General features: G+C 36.6%; 1 protein-coding gene and 1 long non-coding RNA gene across 11 annotated transcripts in view; one reads left to right on the top strand and one right to left on the bottom strand.

The window, feature by feature from the left end:
• Window positions 1-2,432: 2,432 nt before the first annotated feature.
• Window positions 2,433-24,424, top strand: part of LOC141517538 (uncharacterized) — a 28,337-nt gene continuing 6,345 nt past the window's right edge. The window contains exon 1 of one of the 2 annotated variants that reach the window (XR_012476899.1): window positions 2,433-7,744. This is a non-coding gene — a long non-coding RNA (uncharacterized LOC141517538). Of the gene's footprint in view, window positions 7,745-19,276; window positions 19,338-24,424 lie in introns of those variants that run through there. The other variant, XR_012476898.1, reaches the window with a different exon arrangement.
• The window catches only part of PTPN13 (protein tyrosine phosphatase non-receptor type 13), a 231,074-nt gene continuing 212,610 nt past the window's right edge, over window positions 5,961-24,424 (bottom strand). For all 9 annotated transcript variants that reach the window (XM_074228614.1, XM_074228608.1, XM_074228610.1 and 6 more), the window contains 6 exons: window positions 21,571-21,719; window positions 19,209-19,299; window positions 17,907-18,244; window positions 15,906-16,121; window positions 9,974-10,036; window positions 5,961-7,717 (listed from right to left, as the gene is read on the bottom strand). In XM_074228614.1, coding sequence (XP_074084715.1) covers window positions 7,622-7,717; window positions 9,974-10,036; window positions 15,906-16,121; window positions 17,907-18,244; window positions 19,209-19,299; window positions 21,571-21,719 — 953 coding nt within the window. In that variant the 3' untranslated portion in view covers window positions 5,961-7,621. The remainder of the gene's footprint in view (window positions 7,718-9,973; window positions 10,037-15,905; window positions 16,122-17,906; window positions 18,245-19,208; window positions 19,300-21,570; window positions 21,720-24,424) is intronic.

Below are 24,424 nucleotides of genomic sequence, written 5' to 3'. Positions count from 1 at the left end.
TAGGAAATTTCTAAATATATAATGCAGATTGGGCACATGACAGCTATTAATTCCTCCACATAAGAGGAATGCTAAAACACAAAAGATTTACATGCATTCGTGGCAAAAACTTAAACATATAGCAATGACTTTTAAGCACTATAATTTTCTGGGAGACTGATGTTTAAACCATCAGATATGAGACAATTTGTGAACCTGCTGGTTTCACACCTGCTGGCAAGCCAAGCAGGGGGTGGTGATCCTCTTATCACCTGTATTAAATGCTGGAGTTGTATGGAGTACCTCCTATAGTGAAGCTAGTAATGATTGAGGGATACAGGAATTCCCTCACAAAACCTTAAACTCACTCACACAGATTGAATTTAATCTTAGGAACTCAGTTTTAAAGGCTCACCATATCCCCAACCCTGAGTTTTCCACAAGGAAATAGTCAACATTGCTTAATTAAACCATCTCTCTCTCTCTTGATTTCCCAAAATATGGATAAAAGTCTTTATTTTTCACAGTTATTTGTCCTTTGTTCTTGAAGCCCATGACATTAAGGAGGTGATGCCATGACAAGCAAGTGAACTGGGGTGCTATACTAAGTCCCCAGCCTCACTTTCTCCTCTGGAGCCATCTGGGTTCAGTGGCCAGAGATGGATCAGGAGGACTGGAGACAGCCCTGGATGTGAGACAGTCAGAGGTAAGTGACCTGCCCCAAGGTCACACAGCTAAGAAGTATCAAGTGTCTGAGGCCATATTTGAACTCAGGACCTCCTGACTCCATGGCTATCCACTGCACCACCTAGCTGCCCCCATCTCACATATAAGTGCTTTAAGGCAATAAATGGGTATTGGGTTTTTTCACTCTAAGGCTCACAGGAGGCCAGGGCAATAATCTTATGCTGGGACTGCTGAACAACCAACAATCACTCTCTTCAGCCCTGCACTGTCCAGATTATTTACCTTAATAGAAAGGTTTAGGAAACCATGTATCTTTTATATCTCAACGATTCAGATGTTCTTAACTCCTTTATTAACTGGGGGATCACATGCTGATCCTCTTCTTTCCTGAAGATGCATGTTATTCAGAACTTCTCCCTTAACCGACTAAAAGGTTAATTTTGGAGGTTGTGATACAAATAGAATACAGAAATCTCTGCCACATAGAGATGGAGTTTAAGAACGTAAGTGCACTAGCCGATGCTGCTGGCATGGCCTTCTGGGAAATTCTTGATTGCCCCAGCCCTTGTCATATCTAGAACTAGGACAATCTAATCTCAAGATTTCTTTTCTAAGGTTACATAGTTGTGAGAAATGAATATTTCTCTCAATTTTTCCTCTTTTTTTCTGCTTCCTATCCAGAAACCAGTTAAACTTATTCTATTCTTTTTTTCTGTTTAAAATTTTTTTAAATTAATTTTTATTAAAGATATTATTTGAGTTTTACAACTTTCCCCCCAATCTAGCTCCCCCCCCCCCCCACGGAAAGCACTCTGTCAGTCTTTACTTTCTTTCCATGTTGTACACCTTGATCCAAATTGGGTGTGATGAGAGAGAAATCATATCCTTAAAGAAGAGAAGTCTTAAGAGGTAACAAAATCAGACAATAATATATCTGTTTTTTCTAAATTAAAGGGAGTAGTCCTTGAACTTTGTTCAAGCTCCACATCTCCTTATCTGGATACAGATGGTACTCTCCTTTGCAGACAGTCCAAAATGGTTCCCGATTGTTGATGATGAGCTGATGAGCAAGTCCTTCAAGGTTGAACATCACTCCCATGTTGCTGTTAGGGTGTACAGTGTTTTTCTGGTTCTGCTCATCTCACTCAGCATCAGTTCATGCAAATAACTCCAGGTTTCCCTGAAATCCCATCCCTCCTGGTTTCTAATAGAACAATAGTGTTCCATGACATACATATACCACAGTTTCCTAAGCCATTCCCCAATTGAAGGACATTTACTGGATTTCAAATTCTTTACCACCACAAACAGGGCTGCTATAAATATTTTTGTACAAATAATGTTTTTACCCTTTTTCCTCATCTCTTCAGGGTATAAGACCCAGTAGTGGTATTGCTGGGTCAAAGGGTATGCACATTTTTGTTGCCCTTTGGGCATAGTTCCAAATAGCTGTCCAGAAGGGTTGGATGAGTTCACAGCTCCACAAACAGTGTAATAGTGTCCCAGATTTCCCACAACCCTTCCAACAATGATCATTATCCTTCCTGGTCATATTGGCCAATCTGAGAGGTGTGAGGTGGTACCTCAGAGAAGCTTTAATTTGCATTTCTCTAATAATTAATGATTTAGAGCATTTTTTTCGTATGGCTATGGATTGCTTTGATCTCCTCATCTGTAAATTGCCTTTGCATATCCTTTGACCATTTGTCAATTGGGGAATGGCTTTTTGTTTTAAAAATATGACTCAGTTCTCTGTATATTTTGGAAATGAGTCCTTTGTCAGAATCATTAGTTGTAAAGATCGTTTCCCAATTTACTACATTTCTTTTGATCTTGGTTACATTGGTTTTATCTGTGCAAAAGCTTTTTAAAATTTAATGTAATCGAAATCACCTAATTGGTTTTTGGTGATGTTCTCCAACTCTTCCTTAGTCATAAGCTGTTCCCCTTTCCATAGATCTGACAGGTAAACTAGTCCTTGATCTTCTAATTGGCTTATAGTATTGTTTTTTTATGTCTAAGTCCTGTAACCATTTGGATCTTATCTTGGTAAAGGGTGTGAGGTGTTGGTCTAATCTAAGTTTCTTCCATACTAACTTCCAATTATCCCAGCAGTTTTTATCAAAGAGGGAGGTTTTATCCCAATGACTGGACTCTTTGGGTTTATCAAACAGCAGATTACTATAACCATCTCCTGCTTTTACACCTAGTAACTTATTCTATTCTTAAATGCTTCTGTCCCAAGGCATTTGTACTAGTTCATGATGGAGACCAGACATGACATGAAAACAGGTCTATTTTACTGTTTGGATCTGTTCTATCCTCTGAAAAGGCAAAAGGCAAAAGGCAAAAAAAGAAAAAAAAGGGGACATGACCAATACAATGGCGACATTTTACTCCACTCCCCGCTAACTCTCAAAAAGAAAAAACCTCAAACCAAAAACCAACCCAACTACAAGAGATAGAGGAATTATCTCCCCAGATAGAAATCAAGAAGCTCAACAAGGTAACAGCTTTATGGATTAACAGTGGAGAATATGCATTCATAGGACTCATTTAGCCACTTGCCTCCATCAGTTTCCACGCTCTGGCAAGTTGAACAAAACCCACCAGTTGGACCTTGGGATTTATTCAGCAAGAATTTTCCTCTTGTGACAGTTTGTACTAGTTCAGGCCACCTCCGGTTTTTTAGCATTCTTTTGCAACAAGTGGTGAATTTCAAAAATGCCCAATTAGGTGGATGGCACTCTGTCTGGGTTGGTTCCCTAGGTGAGCAAGCCTAAGGCAATAGTAACTGCCCAGAACACCTACTCCATCCTTCCTGAAGCCTACAAAGAGCCTCCATCCCTGCTCCAAGCAATTTCTGTGAGATAGTGTTGAACCTACCTAGATACTAGTCTCCTTTCCTTTTAGCCTAGTGCAGTCCCCCAATACTGGCACTGCCCCACTTCTCACTGTTTTGTTGTTCTCCACCTGGATCCACCAGTATCTACTGCTCTTTGTAGACTGCTAACCTGAATTCCTCAATTGGGACAGCTTTAAGGTCTGGTTCAGAGCAGGTAAATCCACCTTCATTAAGATAAAGAATCAGAATAAGACAATGTAAGAAAAAGATTAAAACTAGTCAACATTTTATTTGTTTGCTTTTTTTTTTTTTTTAGATTTTGCAAGAAGTGGCTTGCCCACACAGCTAGGTAATTATTAAGTGTCTGAGGCCAGATTTGAACTCAGGTACTCCTGATTCCAGGCTCCAAAACTAGTCAACATTTTAGAAGGAAGAAAACTCAGTTGAACAACCAAGTGTATGGTTTATATAAACCAACAGGGAAGCTATTGAGATCAAAAGGAAGGTGAGTAACACAACATATTAAAAGATAGCAAATGTCTCTGAATAAAAAGAGGAAGATGAAGGAAATTAAACCAAAATCCAATGAAGCATAGAGCCCTGGATTCTCAAGACAGCACAGAATCACAGCAGAATGTACCAGAATTTTTGAGAGAAATAAGGACTTTAAAAGAAATATTTGGATGGGAACAATTGGTAGGATACATGACTTGTACAATCAAAATAATTAACAAAGTAGAAAAATGAGTCCATATCGATGTCTTTCCAAAAGCAAAATGAGAAAACAGTAAATATAAATGAAGGACAATGTGAAAGAGAAGCACAGAGTAATATTAAAAGAACACAGGAATGCTGTACAAGAATAATAAATTATTAGTCTTGAATACAGAACGCATAGAGACAACTTAAAGCTCATAGACTTCTCAGAAAAATATGACAATTCAATGTTCTCAACGAGATCTGATCCAAGACAAATTTGATGGCTGCCCTCCTTGGCCTATGCTTTGCAAGTTCCTGACCTGGGTTTGGGGTTAAGCAATATATGTGGGTTTGCCATCTTTAGAGTTTCAGTAAATCAAATGTTTAACAACTAGCTATATGGAAAAGTACATATACTTTTTCAATTTAATCTGAATTACTAAGATTTTCTCCATCATTTTCTTAAGTCTAGATACCAAAACAACCACCAAACCCTGATATTTAATAATCAGCTCTCTCAAGGCAGTATAAGTTGACTCTAGGGGAGGCTAGGTGGTGCAGTGGATAGAGCACTGGCCCTGGAGTCAGGAGTACCTGAGTTCAAATCTGACTTCAGACACTTAATAATTACCTAGCTGTGTGGCCTTGGGCAAGCCACTTAACCTCATTGTCTTGCAAAAAAAAAACACCTTAAAAAAAAAGAAATAGCAGCAATTAGACCAGATAAAGAAATTAAAAGTTATAAAGATGATTATAAAAGAGATAAAACTATCTCTGCTTATGATATGATAGCTTACTTAAAAAAACAATTTAGGGGTCAGCAAGGAACCTGAGAAAATAGCTTCAGTAAAGTGGCAGTCTATAAAATAAATTCTCAAAAATCAATAACATTTCTATATGACAACAACAAAATTCAAGTGTCAGTAATAATATTGAAAGGGAAATATCATCTTTGCTTGCCTGCCTTATCTGGTGAATGTCTATTTTGTTCTCATTGTTATCTAGCACCTCAACCTCTTCTGACCACTGAGATAATAAGAGTAATCTCAACTCTTCTTCCCATCTCGTCCCTCACCTTTCTCCTAGCACATATCACATGCCCTGTTCCCCTTATCAAGAAGTATGACTGACACCAGTCATGTTCAGGTGCTGGTCACTGCTTAGTTCTCCCCCCTAACTCCACCCAACACAAGATACCATGCTGTACTCCTTTATAAGCTCTGCCCCCTTTCTCTTTGCAATGCTGTTCTTCTGGATCAAAGAGCTGTGTGTGAATTCATTTCATGTTTTGAGGATCCTGAAGTCTGCTGCAAGCCACATTTTCAACCACATTTTCCCCAGTAAGAGTAAGAAGGGAAATCTCATCCACATGGCCACAAAATGAATCAAACATTTTGGAATTTCTCTACTAAAAGCACATTCCATATTTGTATAGATGCAATTACAAAGTGCTCTGGAAAGAAATGACAAACTTAAACAGTTGGAGGAATATCCAGTGCTTATAGAGGGGTCATTTTATACTGGTTCAGGCCAATATAATTAAAAAAATCACAATATTATCAAAGTTAATTTTTGATTTTAATGCTATGATAATCAAACTACCAAAGGAATACTTTACAAAACTTGATAAAATAAAAAAAATTTATTTGGAGGAACAAAAGACCTAGTATATCAAGGGAATTGATTTAATTTAATTTGTTTTTATCAAGAGAATTAATGAAAAAAGAAAGAAATGCAGGGGAAATCGAACTTTCAGACCTCAAACTTTATTATAAAGTAGCAGTCATCAAAACTATTTGTTTTGGTTATTAAGTAGATAAAAGGAATGGACTGATGAGACTCAGAGATAACAGAAATGGCAAAAATAGACAAGGCAGTTTCTTGATTTCCTTTATAGGATGGTGGGAAAACGTGAGACTAAGACAGCAGGTGGAAAGTTTCTAGGGTTGAGAAATTAGTACAGACAGTTGTGTGATATTCTTCTTTGAACTCAGGGAAGTTGGTTTTTGAATAGCAGATATATAAGGTATTACAAAAGTCTTAGTTCAATTTTTAAGACTAAGACTTTTGGGACATCTTTAGAACTAGCCATAAACATTATTCCTGCTTGACTGGACTTGCTAGAGTATGCTCTGCCAGCACAACCTTTGATAAACAAACTTCCCACACCATAATGAGGTGATCAGAGGAGGCTGGCAGTGGAATTGTTTTTCTAAAAATAACATTTGCATTGTTAGTACTTTAAGACAAAAAAAAGTTCTTTGTTCATAACAGCAACTCTAAAAGGAGGCAATACCCATGGTATTGTTCCCATTAGTAAACAAACAACAAAAATGAAACTCAAAGAAATCCAGTTCAACTAATTTGCAATTTGGGTCAGGTCTTGTCTGATTCTGGGTTCAATCTACTTTCTACGCTTCCATATCACCTGTTTCAAATTTCTTTCACCAATTTCACATTTTCTGTGACATCTTTTGTGTTTCTATCAATGAATCTGCCACAGAGTATCACACTCAATCTGGTTGATGGTCTCCAGGTTTTATTCCCCCAGAAATCCAGATGATGGAGACTATGGACTTCATCTTCGGGATGTGGAATGGTCAGAAGACACAAATGTCCCATCCCTTTAACCTCAAGGAAACTGGTACTTGTAACAACATCACTATAAAATCACACATTAGGTCAAAGTTTTAGCTCCTTTACCATTTCACAAAAGCAATCGGATACTGAAACATCTCATTAATATGCAAGCACATCTTTAAAGCTTACTGAGTCACCCCTTTTTTTGTATTGATACTTTTTAAAGATGTAGCTTTATTTACAAAGTGATGATGCCTAACCAATTACAAAGAGACATCAGAAAATTTCATTTTTCATGTAATGTATATAAATATGTACAGGAAATTTTATAAACATTAGAAACTGTGACAGTAAACATTTGCTTCTTATTCTATGTCAATAGTTATCTCTTAAACTTAAATACTGCTTTCAAATATCCCTTATAAAATAGTACTACTTTATTAAAATAATGAAAAAGAACTCTGCTATAAACAAGATTGTTTTAAAAATAGACTAAGAAAGCATCTCAGTAACAATGCTCACCTTGATCAAATACTGCCTTAATTTCCCCTATGGTCTTTAAGCAAAAAAGGCAGTTTACTAACTGCAGGAATGGAATAGTGTTTTTTAATACAACACTTTATTTCAATAATTATCATAGGTTAAAAAAAGCTATACAATACAGCTTTATTAGATATTTACTGTTATACAGGACACCCTCTCATTTCAAAGTGAGGAGGGTCTTTATAAAGATACTGAGTTCTCTTGTCCTTTCCCCAGGTCCATAAATGACCAGGCCAGAACTGGACATAGTTAATAACAGAGATGTATACACAAGAGAACTTTGAAGAATCACTTTAAATGCTGCTGCTTATTTTTCTGGTCTTCTTCAACTTGAAGACGTCTCAGTACACAAAGAACAACTTGATAGCAGAAAATATATTGATCCTGGGAAAGAAAAATATATGTAAAAAGGTATTATTTCACATGAAACAGTTACCCACTTTTGGGGGTTTATAGTTTTGAAAATTCAACATCTGAATCCCATTTTGGCAAGGAAACGAAGGATGAGATTTTTCTAGGTTAGATTAGCCTTACAAAAATAGCCCCAGGGAAGCTTATATAGTTGGTTAGGCTGAAATTCAGACAGACTTGTTTTCGTCTGGTCCTACTTTTGTTATCTTTTAGTTTTCTATTCCCATCTTTATTTGAAAATCATGGTTGTATAGGCATAGGCAGTAACCATGATTTTATGAAATGATATAAATCCTGATATAAATACATTTTTTAATCTCATATTAAAAAACAAATCAAGTATCAATATTGTGGATAAAAAAAGTGTAAAAGTCCAACCACTTAAAAAGTTCTGTTTCCTTGTTGTTATTAATTTTTTTTACAGAGGTAGTATGGTAGAATGGATAGAGGAATGGAATTAGAAAGATGGGCTAAAAAAGATCCACCTTTGAAATGTTTCAGTCATATGATTTATGGGCATCCCAACCTCTCAGAGCCCCCAGGAAATCCAATGTTAAGTTGCAAGTGAATTACTTTTCTCATTCAGTAAAATAACTTTTTGGCAACTTAACTGAGATGACACTGAATATTTAAATCAGCATAGATAAAGCTTTTTTATTCTATTGATCCTAATGTCTGTCCTTCATTCTCAAAGAGGACCATGACATCAGGGAGGTGATGCCACAACAAGAATGTGAATTGGATTTGAGTGAGGGGGTGCTATGCTAAGTCACTAGCCTCACTTTCTCCTCCAGAACCATCTGGATCTAGTGGCCAGATATGATTCAGGACGACTGGAGATGGTCCTAGATACAAGGTAATCAGGATTACATGACTTGCCTAAGGTTAAGTTACCAAGTGTCTGAGACTGGATTTGAACACCAGTCCTCCTGACTCCAAGGCCAGTGCTCTATCCACTGTGACACCTAACTGCCTTCTATTGATCCTACCCATCCAAAAATAATTAATATTTCTTCATTTATTTAAAATTGATTTAATATATATATATATATATACATATACATAAAGTTTTTAAAATTTTGTTTATATAGTTCCTGGGTTTGTTTTGGGTATGATTTTACTTGTACATATTTTTGTATAATGGTAGCTATCTCTAGATGAGGAGGAGAGAAAGAAAAAAAAATTTACAAGATAATTTTATTACATATTAAAAAGGAATTGCAAGTTGTACACAGTAGATTTGAAATACCATGGTCAATCATATGTTTTTAAAAAATTATACTATGTTATGGTAATTCTTATTTTATTCCATAGTTAAAAAAAATTAAAGACTCAAGTTGCAGATGTATCCTGGTTAAAGTAGTTTTCACATCAGAAAGTTTCCAAACTGATGAAATTACATAGCATGATCAAAGAAATTTTTTTTTTCTTATATCTTATTAGCATACCTAAATTTGAGGAGACGTATCATTGGAAGGTTGGCCACCAAGCAATGGCTTTTTTTTTTCCACAAACATTTCTAAATGTGAAGGGGTCTATGCTCTTTTTCACTGATCCTTGGAATACTAAAACATAATTTAACATACTCCATTAACTCAGGCCTTCATACTTCCAAGCAGAATTTTTTCCTGCTTTTTGACAAAGTAATAATGGATTTGAAAAAATATACATTGATGTCATATTCTCCTAGTGCTTCAGCTGCCCTTTTTTGTACCAAGATTAGGTTTAAGAACATGGTTGGAAAACTGGTGATCACATTACAGTGTCATAGCATTAATGGGCTGCATACTTAGGTCTGAGGTCTAGGCAGCTCTGGTCAATGTGGTTTCTCTGCTATGAAAATGTCTTTGTGAAAGTCAGCTGAATGTTCAGAAGGCTGAATAGATTTATGAAAACAAAATAGAGTGGTGATAAACATGAAAGGCAAACTTTCTTCTATTTAAAAGGAGCAAATTTTATTTTAATTTTTTAAGGACCAACAATATCTACACAGGTAATAGGTGTGGGATTCTGTCTAGCTGGAGATTTTAGGTTCAAACAGAATTTTACAAAATGTTCTAGGAGTTTGGGAGGGGGAAGCAAAATGATTATACTTTCTAAATGTGTTTTCTAAATAAGAAAACCCTTCCAAAAAAGAGAAAACTGTGACTTAAGAAGCTTACATTACTTACATTATCACCTAAAAGAGAATTCTCTACTGTTTAAAAAAAAGTAGGACCAAAGACATACCTCAGTCTGAATCATTCCGTGTCTCTGCAGTCTCATTGTGCGCACGAGGTCAGAGATGTCAAACTGCCAAAATGAACAAACAAGTGTGTATTTTGGTAAATACAAAGGACCACAAAGAACTCTTCCTTGCCCCCAAAGCATTCTTCTTTTATATTAGCTCTGAGATGGGTCCTACACCCCTCTGCCATTTGATCATTTTAATTCTGGGACAAGTATTGTTCAGTACTTGAATTTCAAGTCCAAAGACTTGTTTCCAAAGGCACAGTTGAAACATTTCTTGGTTGCTGACTGCTTTTTATTAGGTAGTGAACTTGGTCAAATCACTGCTTTTCTTGGTCACCATTTCTTCATCTATAAAATCAGGTGGTAGGACCAGCTGATCTCTAAAGTTCTCCTTCCAACTCTAAATCCTATGACCACCTTATTGTCCAAAGAAGGACTCTATTGGGGCTACTGCTATTCTAAATCATATAGTAATAATATGAGGGGGCAGTATGGCATAGGTGGATAGTCTTAAAGGCAGTAGGATCTGGGTATAAGTCCTAGTTGTACAACCTTTGGAAAGTCACTGAATCTCATCACAATTCCTCTAGATTATTCTCTAATACTTTAAGTAGCAGAGAAAGTGACTTCCTGATTGGTAGCAGCAGTTTCCTCCCCGGGGTGTTCCCTAGACCAATGTACACACAGATCTAATCTCTATCCTTATTTCCTATTTTAAAGGTTACAGCAAAATGTAGATTTATTTATTACAAATTTCATTCTCTTCCTACCGTTCCCCTTTCTGGTATTCTCAGGAGGCAGTCACTAAAGTAGAATTGGGGCTTAAGCTTTTGGTTCAAATCTCAGCTGTCATTTACCAGGTAGCTACTTACCTTCTCTGAGCAAACGTTTGATCCCTCTTCTGCAAATTGAGGTTAATAAAATGGGTACAACTTGTCTTTATGGAGTGGTTGTGATGATAGCATGTTGAAAATGTAAAATATGGTGTAAATGAATGGCATCTAGGTCATACCTGTCCCACATAATATTCAGAGGATCACAGATCAAAAGTTGGAAGGGTCCTCAGAGATTATCTAGTTCAACCCCATCGTTTTATTGATGAGGAAATAGAGGTCTAGAGAAGTTAAGTCACTTGTTCAAAGTCACAAGTAGCAAACATTTTCAGGAACGAAGGAAAGAGGTCTCTTTTTTTTTGAGGATTCTTATTTGACTAGAATTCTTTTTCTCTGAAACTTGACTTACATGAAAGAAAAATGAAAATATTTCTCAACTTTAATTTCAGAATCATAATCTCTTCTCCAGAGGTTATGAATTCATAGAATTTGAAAGCTGGAAGGCATCTCTGTGGCCAAGTCTGAGCTATCATACTTGACAGGAATTCCCATGACACATATTTGATAAGTGGTCATCCCTTTTCTGCTTGAAGGCCTCCAATGATAGGGAAGCTAACATCTACAGAAGTAGTTCATTCTACTTTTAGAGCTCTTAAAATTAGAAGGTTTTCCTTGACATTAAATCTTAAATTTGCCCCTCTGTAATTTTTTTGCCCAGGTTCATAAGTTCTGGACTTAAGCCAAAGAAAAACTGATTCCCTTTTTGACATGGAGGCCCTTCTAGTACTTGAATATATCTATCATCTCCCCTGAATCTTCTCTAGGCTAGGTCTTCAAATGATCCCAAGATGGCAAGGACTCAAAGCACCCCCTTGGGGCATTCTTCAATGTCTTTTTTTTTGTTTTTGCAAGGCAATGAGGTTAAGTGACTTGCCTAAGGTCACACAGCTAGGTAATTATTAAGTGTCTGAAGCTGGATTTGAACTCAGTTCCTCCTGACTCCAGGGTCAGTGCTCAATCCAGTGCGCCACCTAGCCACCCCCCAATGTCCTTTTTAACCTTCAGGTCCATACCTGAACATGATACCCCAGAGGAGGGCAGAGGAGTAGAATAACTCCTTATTCCTGGAAATGATGCCTGTCTTAAGATCAATTAAACTTCCATGGCTGCCCAATCCCACTGCTGATACTACTGAGTGTGTAATCCACAGTATATATTTTATAGGGGGAAAAACCCTCCTAAAAAACAGGAAGAAGACACCTTTTATATTATCCTGCTTTATCTACATCTACTATGAAGTTCAAACTTTTGTACTCATGTACAAATCATTGTAATCATGTACATGTAATCAATCATGCACTTCATCTCCTATGAAGCACAAAACTTTTGTAATAATTTAATTGGGTTTAGTTTAAAAGAGTATATTGGTAAGTGTTCAACATTGGTTCTCTGAAAATGTAACAAATTTTTAAGTTTAATTTGCATTATTAACATTTCTTCCATCACCTTCTTAAATTTAAACATTCAATAAATCTAGCCTGGATAGGTAGTGTTGCTGTAAATATTCACATTGAAGATTTAATAACCAGCTCCCTAGAGTCAGTAAAAACTGGCTCCAGCATAGCAGTATTCATTGTGCTAATTAAATAGGCGTTGTGAGGTACCAATGAGATAATGGAGGCTAAGCACTTTGTGAACCTTAAAGTGCTATAAAAATGCCAGTTATAATTATTGTTATCATGAGCTTCTAAGCATCAGGCCTTTAGTCTGCAGATGATTTCATTCTTGGGTTTTCTACAGCACTCTCACTGAGCCCAAGAAGTAATATTGGGTGACATCAGAATGTATTAGTAAATATTTAACAATCAGGCTCTCAGAAATTCCCCCTTAGGTAAGCATATACTCCAAGTCCGCAGCACAAACTCCTTGGGAAGTCTAGACAGTCAATAAAACAATAAATTGAGGGTGGCTAGGTGATGCAGTGGATAGCGCACTGGCCCTGGAGTCAGGAGGACCTGAGTTCAAATCCAGTCTCAGACATTTAATAATTACCTAGCTGTGTGGCCTTGGGCAAGTCACTTAATCCCATTGCCTTGCAAAAACCCTAAAAAACCACCAAAAAAAAAAAACAATAAATGGAGCCTTATATTTGTAGAGATTGCTGTACTTGCATAGAGTTGGCAGCAGCACACTCTTGGCAACATGGCATATCCAGTTAAAAGAAAATTAAAATTAAATTTTTTCTTTCAGTATTGTTTTCAAATTCTTTTTTTAAATACAAATATCCTTTTAGAAGACTTTGTATCAAGAGATTACAAGCACATCCTCATTACTTTTCTCTTCCAATATCATTTTATAATCAAACAATAAAAAGTGACTATTTTTTTCAAAATTAGTGCAATTTACATGATACAGTATATAATCAGCATTGGAAACAACGTTTTTTTTCTTTTCTTTTTTAGTTTCTTTTAATGCTATCAAGAATATTTTGTACTTAGAAGAAGCTATGTATCCAAAAGGAGCCAATATAGCTTCATTAAAGTAATCTAAGATTTAAGAAAAAAGAAAGCTATACAAATCTGACTCCTTCCCCATAGAATTGCTTATTTTAAAGGTGTTTTGTCTATTTGAGGCTCATTACAATTCTAAAATATGCTGCATAATTTTATAACTTGTGGAGAGGAGGGAGAGCACAAATCTTTCTAGTTTACACATAATTTTTTGGGGGAAAAGAAATTAAAAGATCAAAAGTAGATGAAAAGAAACAAAGAAAAAAGTAGATGAAAAGAAACCTTATTTAGAAGAGCTGATCTAGTTCTTTAAATAAGAGAAAACTGAGCCTCAATGAGGTTTCATGATTTTTTTTTTCAGGTTTTTGCAAGGCAATGGGGTTAAGTGGCTTGCCCAAGGCCACACAGCTAGGTAATTATTAAGTGTCTGAGGCCAGATTTGAACCTGGGTACTCCTGACTCCAGGGCCGGTACTTTATCCACTGCGCCACCTAGCCACCCTAGGTTTCATGATTTTCACAAGGCTACATAGGCAGTAAACAGGAAAACAAGGATATGAACCTAGGTCTCCTGAGTTAGAGGTGAGTTCAAATCCTTGTCCTATCATGTGTGACCCTAACTTTTTTAGTTTTTTTTTGAATTTATAAAATGAATTGGATTAACTTATTTTCAAGATTTCTTCCAGATCTAACTTTTATGACTAACAAATCCAGGGCTTTCCTCATTCATTTGCATTTAGTAACCAATTTAAAAGTTATGGTCAAAAAGTTCACACTTTTTTTTTAGATTTTTCAAGGCAATGGGGTTAAGTGGCTTGCCCAAGGCCACACAGCTAGGTAATTATTAAGTGTCTGAGATCGGATTTGAACCCAGGTACTCCTGACTCCAAGGCTGGTGCTCTATCCACTGTGCCACCTAGCTGCCCCCAAGTTCACACTTTTAATTAAAAGATGTTTAAAATAAATACCAGAACTCTTGCCAAAAAAATGCACTATGATAGATACCTGCTTGATATTGGATGAAGTATAACACTCACCTGAATTCATAGTGTTTCAAATTTCCCATATGTAAATGAAGGACTATAATCAATATTGGTTTCTATATAATTCATACTTCAAAAGACCTATGATTCCATTAGTCACATATTCTCTCTACAGATGCAAATTATAATCTCCATATGAATCCAATATAGTTTAAGGACTTCCTGATCTTTATTGCTTAGTATAGATACATATTCACAAGCATCCCAATTTCATTACTGTAGTAAGCAATGTTCTGCACCAATTTAAAAATATATCTCATGTAAGCTATAAAAGTAGATAAAACATCTCTTTGAGAAGGTAGGTCCAGTACTGAAATTTAGATGAGAACCACATTGTGTTTCTCTGATCTGACAGGTTATGATACTTTAGTAGGATGTTTGGACCATTGTATGGCTGTAGATTTAGAGATGGACAGGACCTTAAGTGACTGAATCAAACCCCCTCATTTAACAGATGAGAAAAATAACAATTATATAGATAAGAAGAAGAGTTGGGATTTGAATTAGGAGCAACTGTAACTAAACTATAAATAAAAGAATTCATCTCTTGGTAGACAACTTTCCGGTGATGACCCTGATGATGCAAATACATCATCCATCACCATACTCATAAAGTCCATACTCAAAAGTTTTTTCCTCTGAGAGTCTGTCATAGTATATGCATTAAGAAGCTTGGATTTCTTTTTTTTATATGCTGTGCTATTAAAGAACAGAATAGGATTTAGAACATATATGTAGACCTTTTTTGCTTTTGAAATGGATCTGTGATCTTTCTAGTGAAGGGCAGAGATGTCAAACAAGTGTTTCATGATCTTCAATCCCGAGTGCAACCAGAACCAGATTAAAATGTAATTGGAAAATATTTAATGAAACAAATAAAAATACAATGAAATATTGACCAATATTAATATGTGGTATTCTAACTCAATTTTTGTTCCACAGGGATTCTCATGTATTATTTAGTGGCCCAAATTCTACATGAGTTTGACATCACTGGTGGAGGGAATTTAAGGTCAGAAACTAGTCTCTGCCAGCATAGACTGGCAACTATCTAAAGACCTGAGAGATGATGGTGTGCCTAGAGTCAGATAACCAGCATCTGAGATAGGATCACATCTTCTAGAATCTTTGGCTAGCTAGATTCCTACTATGCAATGCTACTTTGCATAAGTATATTGAAAAATGAAAGTGTAATATTAGTAAACTGCTTTGAATATAATGTTTGTATACATTCATTTTTTTCTAATTGAATTTATTATCTCTTTTTTGGCTCTGTGATATTCATTCACCCTTACTACATATAACGCTTCAGTCAAAGTGAATAAAACTCCATACACATACATATCCATAAATAAGGATGTAAAATATATTCTAATATTTCATATTACGCATGACATATAATCCATATATTATAGGCAAACATATACATTTGAAGAGTGATGCCAATTAAAGTATCCTAAATTCCAAAGACACTGACTAAATTTAAGCAATAGAATATTTAATCTAATTAAATACTTGGATCCAAATAGTAACTGGGTACTTACTTCAAGATCTTGATTGATTAGTCCTAGAACCACGTCTATACAAATAAGAGTCCCTGAACGTCCAATCCCAGCACTGCAGTGTATGATAATTGGCCCTGATTTGTGAACATGTCTCATGTATGAGATAAACATGAGTAAGTCATCTGGTTGAGAAGGTGTATCATGGTCTGGCCAGGCAGTGAAATTCAGATGAGAAATACATCTTGCTTCTCCAGTCTGAAAGTTTATGAGAGAATATATCAACAAATACAAAAATATTGCTTTTCTGAAAATAAAGTATACCTCTCCTACCCCAATCCCAAATAAATTGCAGTGCCCTTCTATTAATGTAAATTCTAAATTCCTTTTTTCTGGCATCTAAAACCATATGCAACCTGTTCTTCTCTCACATTACTCCCTTCTATGCATTTAAATGATTGAATCCTTGTTGTACCAGATGTACAATCATTCATCTCTTGAATCTGTGTGAGTTTTTTTTGGCTGCCCCCTGGCTTGGAATATTTTCTTGATTCCCCCTAGGTTTTAGAACCTTCCAACCCCAAAACAACCTAAGAATTGTTTCCCTAGGCTCTCCACAGAAAGCACATTTACTATTACTGTCTCTTACTGAGGAAAGAGCAGTTTGAAGTCAACAGCTATAACTGTTCTTATAAAAGGTATTTCTCCCTATGGGATTAGAGAGAATTAACATATGTGGACTTTAAATGTGATTTTAGGAGGAGCTACAAGGATTATACAGGGGAAACAGATTAGAAAGAGAGTTCTAGAAAAAGTTTTTTGGGAGCTGGTGTTTTATAGCATGTTCCAAAGAGATACCTACCTGCCAGGGCTAAAGAGAGGAGGGATAAAAACAGTCTCATTCCTGGAGAGATTAGATTTAACTCTAATCTTGAATGTAATAATGACAAGGATCTGAGAGATTCTGTAAGTATCTTGAATGAACTAGTTCTCAGAAAGTAAAGTCAACTGTGGTTATAACAAAAGTTAGGTGACCCTGGATGTGATCTTTTCAAAGGTTAAACATGTAAATAATGACATACATCTTTTCTTTTTATTATTGATTTTGTTGTATGTAAGAAAATCTCTAGATTGTCTGTATAAGTATTCATATATATATATATATATATATATATATATATATATATATATATATCCATGTTTGTCTGTATATATGTATGACTATTTGTATTTATGTTTTACTTACTTGTTTTGGAGAGAAAGGAGAAGTGGAGACAGAAACAGGTGAGAATATATAGCTTCATGGGTGCAAAATTAATCATTTACTATAAGTGGATTTCTCATTGACCAGATTTTTTTAAAAATTAAATTTGATTTTATTTTTACAAAGATCTTCCTTCTTACCTCCCATTTCCCCTTCCTAATGAAGGAAAAAGGAAAACAAAATACTCTTTTATAAACATAAGTATTCAAGGCAAAATAAATTTCTTCATTGGTTGTATGTGCGTATGTGTGTTCCCACACCCCAATCTGTACTCTTGAGTCCATCACCTCTTGATCAGGAGGTCTAGTCAAATTTTAATAAGACTCAACTGAATTACAATATTTGGTTCTACAACTTTTTATGGTACAAGGGTATTACCAAAGGAATAAGGTAATGAAAACAGATCCACAAAGAGATAACTTTCTCCAGTTATGTATTATTAAAGATCCCCAGTGTAGAGAATCCTCTATGTCTAAAGATTCTGTTATCAAAATTAGTAGTTTCTGATATTCAGCTTTAGAACCAATGTGTGAGGGCTGAGTAAGGGCTAACAGTTGACTGTAAATTAAATTTTATTTGTTATAAAGAGGGATCCATTCAAAACTAACAAGAGAAACCCTCAAAGGTTGACATCTGTTCAATAAACTAGAAAGTAGGCAGGGAAGCTAAGAAGTTATTGAGACTGATGTGGGAGTGGATGGATGCAGGAATGGAAAGAGACAAAGTGTACAGTGTCCATGTTTTTCTGACAAAAGCACAGAATGATTTCTTTCACTTACCTGAATATCCTGGAGCTCCAGTGCTCTGACAATAAAGCCTTTTAGCTGTTGGACTCTCACCAGGGCGAGACGAAGCCTGTCATTTACCAGGATAGTTTTGCCCAGGATATCTGGCCAGTACCGTTGACATTTGATCTTTTCTCCTTCTACCTCCTGGGTCATCATAGCTATCACTGTTGCATTTTGTTCCCAGATCATCTGCCAAAAGTCTGCAACAGTTGTAGGGAGAGGTCCTTGACAGGCGATGTAAACAAATTCTTTGTTCCCCACTGGCATCTTAATGAAGCTGGCGTTGATGTAGCCCCCTTCATCTCCAAGAGGGACTCTTGTCGTATCATCTGTGATTTTCCCATCACAAAACAGTCATCAGCTTGACATCTTTAGTTTCAAATGATTATCTTTTCCTATTTAGTATTTTATTTTCCTCCAGTTACAATTTTTAACACATTGAGAGTCAAATTCTCTCAAATGAGTATCTTTCAAATATATTGGATAAGGGATACCCCAAAATTTCATTTTAGCAAAAAGGGGAACATTTCAGTAGAGATATCTGTAGGCAGTACAGGTGAGTCATACAAAGTCTCTCCATGTGACACCTGTATGCTCAGCATGTGAGCACAAGGAGTTTTTTTAAAAACATGTTTGATATGTAATTTAGGCACAGTCTATTGATGCAATTAAAATTAATTAAAATATTAAAATGAGTGAGTGATATAGCTGTAGAATAAGTACCTAGGGTAATGATGAACTAAACTATTGTTATTACTTCCTTGATTCTCATTAAATAATAATAAATGAAAAAGCCACAAAGCTTTCTATTAGAAAACATAATAACAAGTATTATAAAAATACCAATAAATGACTAACTATAAATGCTATGGATAGATACTTAGTTATACTATATGATATGATTCATTTGTCAAAAGCAAATATTAACTAAAGATGCCTTTGGCATCTAGATAACCTTTAGGAAAAAAATACAGGAAAACAACATCAAAATGGCTTAGTTGATAACTCAAATACCAATTTTTAAAAAGTAGATACCTTTTGATTGGCCTAGACTTTTAATAAATTTTCCCAGGAGAATGATTCTGTGCATGTTCACATATTTAGATTTAAAACAGTGTGACAATCTCTAAAACTAATGGGCAATTATCATGTTGATCATTTGAGAGAACACTTGAGAAGGAAAAAAGAGATGTAAGGAGAGGATGGAAAATAAACCAGAAACATAAAAACTTGAAACAGCCATAATTCTCTTTAAAATAACATCAAATTTGGAACCAAATAGTTAGAACTTACAGGGAAGTATATTCTTATATCTGTTTTTCCTCCTGTTTTCTTTTGTTTGTCCAATTAAACACTGATCCAAAGGTTTTAATTCCTGAAGATTCTGGAAGTATAAACGAAAAGAATGTGAAATATTCTGAGGTAAGCCAAAAGACCACAACCATGACACTAAATGCCAATAAATATAAAATAATCAGAGAAGAATTTATAAAATACTAAAGAATAGACCTACTGTGTAAAGTAAACCATTTGGCCTGGATTGGAATACAAATTTCCCTTAATCATAGTGGACCAGCTTGATCTGATATAAGGCCCATATTTGGACATTCATTTAATAATGACTATATAGTTAGGCTGGATGAAAAGTCATTAGAATCTTTAAGCAGCTACCATAATAAAAGTTGTTTATAACTGATAATACTTATATAAGTTTCGGATGTGGCATGATGCCAATTTTCTTCTAGGCCCCTATAAATGTCCAGGCTGGGGGGGGGGGGGGGGGGGGGGGGGGGGGGGGAGGCAGACCATGGGGACAGTAGACGGTGGAGCAGGAAGGGAGAACAGCAGACCGTGGTGGGAATGGCAGATATGGAGCAGACTGGATAAGAGGGAGAAGCAGACTAGGAACTTGGGGAGCTGATAAGCAAACTTGGCATGGACTTGACCCTGTAACCTCCTGCTGCCAAGGCTATACAATAATCTCTCCAAGCTTCCTCAGCAATCCTTTGGCTTCTCTGAATAAAGAACCTGTAAAACGCACAGGAGAAGAGGAGAAAAACCTCCAGAGCTCCTGGCTTACAAGAACTTATATTTGATGTCACCATGATCTGACTTAAATTTTCATAGATGTTTTGACAGGATAGGATTGGATTTATACCTACTTTTCTTTCTTTCTTTTTTTTGGCAAGGCAATGGGGTTAAGTGACTTGCCCAATGTCACACAAACTTAGCAAGTATTAAGTGTTTGAGGATAGATTTGAACTCAGGTCTTCTTGACTTCAGGGCTGGTGCTTTATCTACTGTTCCACCTAGCTGCCCCTTACACCTATTTTTCTAAGTTAATATTTTGGGGTGATCACAGTATAACCCTCATTAGGTAAGTCATAGCTGAGCCAAGTTCCTTTACATGCTTTTTCTTTAACATACTAAAGACAGAAAAGCCTACTTGGAAATAACTATCAATCTTACAATAACTAAATTTGATAAAGACTTTTTTTTGCAAGGCAATGGGTTTAAGTGGCTTGACCAAGGCCACACAGCTAGGTAATTATTAAGTGTCTGAGGTCAGATTTTAACTCAGGACATGCTGGCTCCAGGGCCGGTGCTCTATCCATTGCGCCACCCTGCTGCCCCTTGATAAAGACTTTTAAGACAACTCATATGAACTGTTTAACTCTCACTAAAGATTACTCATTATGCATTTGGAGAATGGAGGGCACCTATTTAAAGAACTTTGATTCAAAATAATAAAATGCACTAGAATAGCAAATAAAAAGTTCAGTGAGAATCGGGGAAGTTCAATGAGATCATAAAGTCCACACATGTGGCAACTTCTTTTTGTTTGGCAAGGTAATGGGGTTAAGTGACTTGCTTAAGGTCACACACCTAGGCAAATATGTGTGTCTGAGACCAGATTTGAACTCAGGTACTCCTGATTCCAGGCTGGTGTTCTATCCACTGTGCCACCTAGCTGCCCCTATGGCAGCTTCTTGTTTCTGCTGAACAAGGATGAAGGCTGACAGTAAAAAGGGATAGATTATATCTCTTTACCAGCAAAAGGCTTCAAGTTTTGCTTATCAGCCTTGTCAGTTAGTTTTCCCTCATTGTACAAATGGTGTAGCTTCGGATACTAGTGATCATTCCGTTAAAAAAATATGAAATGACTGATGCCAGTGACAGTACCATTTAGACAGTAGTAGAAAAGTCAACTGACAAAAATGAGTGATGAGAATAGGACCTTAGGAGGGTGTGTGTGTGTGTGTGTGTGTGTGTGTGTGTGTGTGTGTATTGGGGGTAGGGGAAGATCATCCACTGCTACTTTGAAATGGGATGACATACTTGAAGTCAGTTATATCAAAAGAATGGTAAAATGACTAATATGGATTGTATCTTGTACCTGGTGTTTATATTTGATATTTTTTGGATACTGTACTTCCTTTCTCAAGGTTAAAAAGCAATGAAACCATATCTCCAAGTAAATTCATCCAAGCTTTAATAGAGATCTGACTTCAAATTAGGGTAGTAGGGATTTAGAAAAAATGGTGAGCAGTAAGGATATGTTAGAAAAGATATTTGGTAATTAAAAAAGATTTGCTAAGGTATCTTCCCCATGCAACAAAGCAGCATCTTTAAATTCATAAGAAGCAGAACTCACCTCCAGCTCTTTAGAAGGGATTCCTTGTTCTAGTAGGCCACGCAACATTCGGATCACACATTTCAACTTGTTACCAGCATAGTTGCCTGAAGGAAGTACTCTGACAACAGGGAGGGCAGAAAGCTCTTTATTTGTTAAAAAGGGATGATCTACAAAAAAAGACAAAAGGGGAACCATATGTACAGACATATTTACAGTAACTCTGCTTGTAGGGGCAAAGGAGTGGGAACTAATGAAATGACCATCAATTGGGTAATGGCTGGACAAGTTGGGGTATATGAATATGAAGGAATATTATTGTGCTATAAGAAATAATGAAGGCAATGATTCCAGGAAAACCAGGAAAACCCGAAAAGACTTGTATGAATTGATGTAGAATGAAGTGAGCAGAAACAGAACATTTTATATGACAACAATTCTGTCAAGACTTAGGAACTCTGATCAATGTAATGACCAACCATGATTTCAAAGAACTCATGATGAAACTGGTTACCTACTTTTAACAATGTTATTAAGATATATTACTGTTAGATATATCAAGTTACGATGGATAGAGCACTGGCCTTGGAGTCAGGAGGATGGGAGTTCAAATCCAGCCTCAAGCACCTGACACTTACTTGCTGTATGACCTTGGACAAAACATTTAACCCTGACTGCCTCTCTTCCAGGGCCATCTCTAGTTGTCCTGATTCATATCTGGCCACTATATCCAGATGACTCAGGAGGAGAAAGTGAGGTTGGTGACTTAGCATACCACCCCTCACTCATTCAGTTCATGTGCTTGTCATCTCCCTGATGTCATGGCCTTCTTGAAGAATGAAGGAAAGGGCAGAGTCAAGATGGCAGCATGAAGGCAGGAATTCCCGGAAACTCCTTCCCCAAAAACTCCAAAAGCTGTGAAATTATGACTCTAGCCAAAATTTAGAGGGACAGAACCCACAGAAAGACTGAATGATACAATCTCCCAGGCCAAGACAGCTTAGAAGATCTGCAGGAAAGGTCTGTTTCACCAGGACCAGGGGTTGGAAAAAGCCACAGAGTAGCTGCATTGTATTGCAACAAACGAGCTCCAGCCTCCCAGAAACAGCCCCTGGTCCCTGGGGGTGCCTGGGTCCATGGCAGAGGGCCTGATTTCCAGATCTCTTGGCCCAGGGATCACTGGGGACAGCCTGAAGGGGTGGTGAGAGAACTCTGCCGCACCAGAGTGAGTACGGGGCAGAGCGCCAGCCTCAGAGCAGCCCCACAGTGAGAACTTGCAGCGAGAATCGGGGAAGACTGCAGTAGTCTTGCTGCTCTTCCTGGGGCAGGACCCTGCTGTTTGCCCACATTCAGATACAGAAATATCTCATGGGAAAAACAACTGACCTTGAAAACAGATCCAGAAGAGATAAATTAAAAATTATTGGGCTACCTGAAAGTCATGACCAGGAAAAGAGCCTAGACTTCATTTTTTCAAGAAATAATACAGCAAAATTGCCCTGAGATCCTAGAAGCAAAGGGCAAAATAGAAATTGTCAGAATTCACTGATTATTTCCTGAAAGAGATCCCAAAAGGAAAAACTCCCAGGAAACATTATAGCCAAATTCCAAAACTCCCAAGTCAAAGAGAAAAATACTAAAAGCTGCCAGAAACAATTCAATTACCATGACTCTATAGTCAGGCTTATACAGGATCTGGCAGCATCTACATTAAGGACTCATTGAGCCTGGAATGTGATATTCTGAAAGGCAAAAGAGCTTGGTTTACAACCGAGAATCAACTACCCAGCAAAACTGAACATCCTCTTTCAGTGGAAAAGATGGACTTTCAGTGAAACAGGGGACTTTCAAACTTTCCTACTGAAACAACCAGGGCTGAACAAAATGTCTGATCTCCAAGTACAGGACTCAGGTGAAACATAGAGGGGGTAGACAAGAAGGACTAATTATGAGGAACTTAATGATGTTGAATTGTTTGTATTCCTGCATGGGAAGAAGATACCGATAACTTATATGAACTTTCTCATTTATAAGACTAGTTAGAAGGAACACATATAGACAAGGCACAGGAGGGAGCTGAATATAATGGTATAATATAATGGAGTCAATGGGTGATAAAGGAAAATACTGAGAGGATGGGAAAGGAGAGGAAGAAGAGGCTGAGGTATTTCACATAAGAAAAAGTTTTTTCAATGGAGCAGAAGGGGGGAAGGCAAGGGGAAATGAATGAGCCTTCATTCTCATCAGAAGTGGCTTAGAAAGGAAATAACATACACAATAGGTATAGAAACCTATCTTACCCTTGAGAAAAATGAGAAGGGATGGGATAAAGGGGGAATGGGGGGAGTAGGTGAAGATCATGGGAGAGGGTACTCAGATACAACACACTTCTGAGCAGGGACAGGATGAAAAGAGAGAGACTAGAATAAATGTGAATAGAGGGAAATACAGGTAGTAATAGCAACTATGGGAAAAATAATGAAGCAACTTCTCTGGTGGACTTACGATAAAGAAGGAAACTCATCCCAAAGACAGACTGAAGTATACTTTTCTTTCTCTCTCTCACTATTCTTGAGGTTTATCTATATTTTTTGAGGGGGAGGAGGGATTTATGTTCACTCTCACAAGATTATTGTAATAATATAAGATAAACAAAAAAAGAACAAAGGACAAGAACACATGTCAAGTGTGGGAATTTACTTTGCTTTACATAATTGTAATGGGAGGGTTTATTTTTCTTGGTTTTTTTTTAGTTGTTTTTTTTTTTGCAAGACAAATGAGGTTAAGTGGCTTGCCCAAGGCCACACAGCTAGGTAATTATTAAGTGTCTGAGACCAGATTTGAACCCAGGTACTCCTGACTCTAGGGCTGGTGC

This window comes from Macrotis lagotis, chromosome 3, assembly GCF_037893015.1.
Source record: "Macrotis lagotis isolate mMagLag1 chromosome 3, bilby.v1.9.chrom.fasta, whole genome shotgun sequence".
NCBI lineage: Eukaryota > Metazoa > Chordata > Mammalia > Peramelemorphia > Peramelidae > Macrotis > Macrotis lagotis.
Note: the sequence above shows the minus strand (reverse complement) of the source record. Positions and strands in the feature narration are given on the sequence as shown.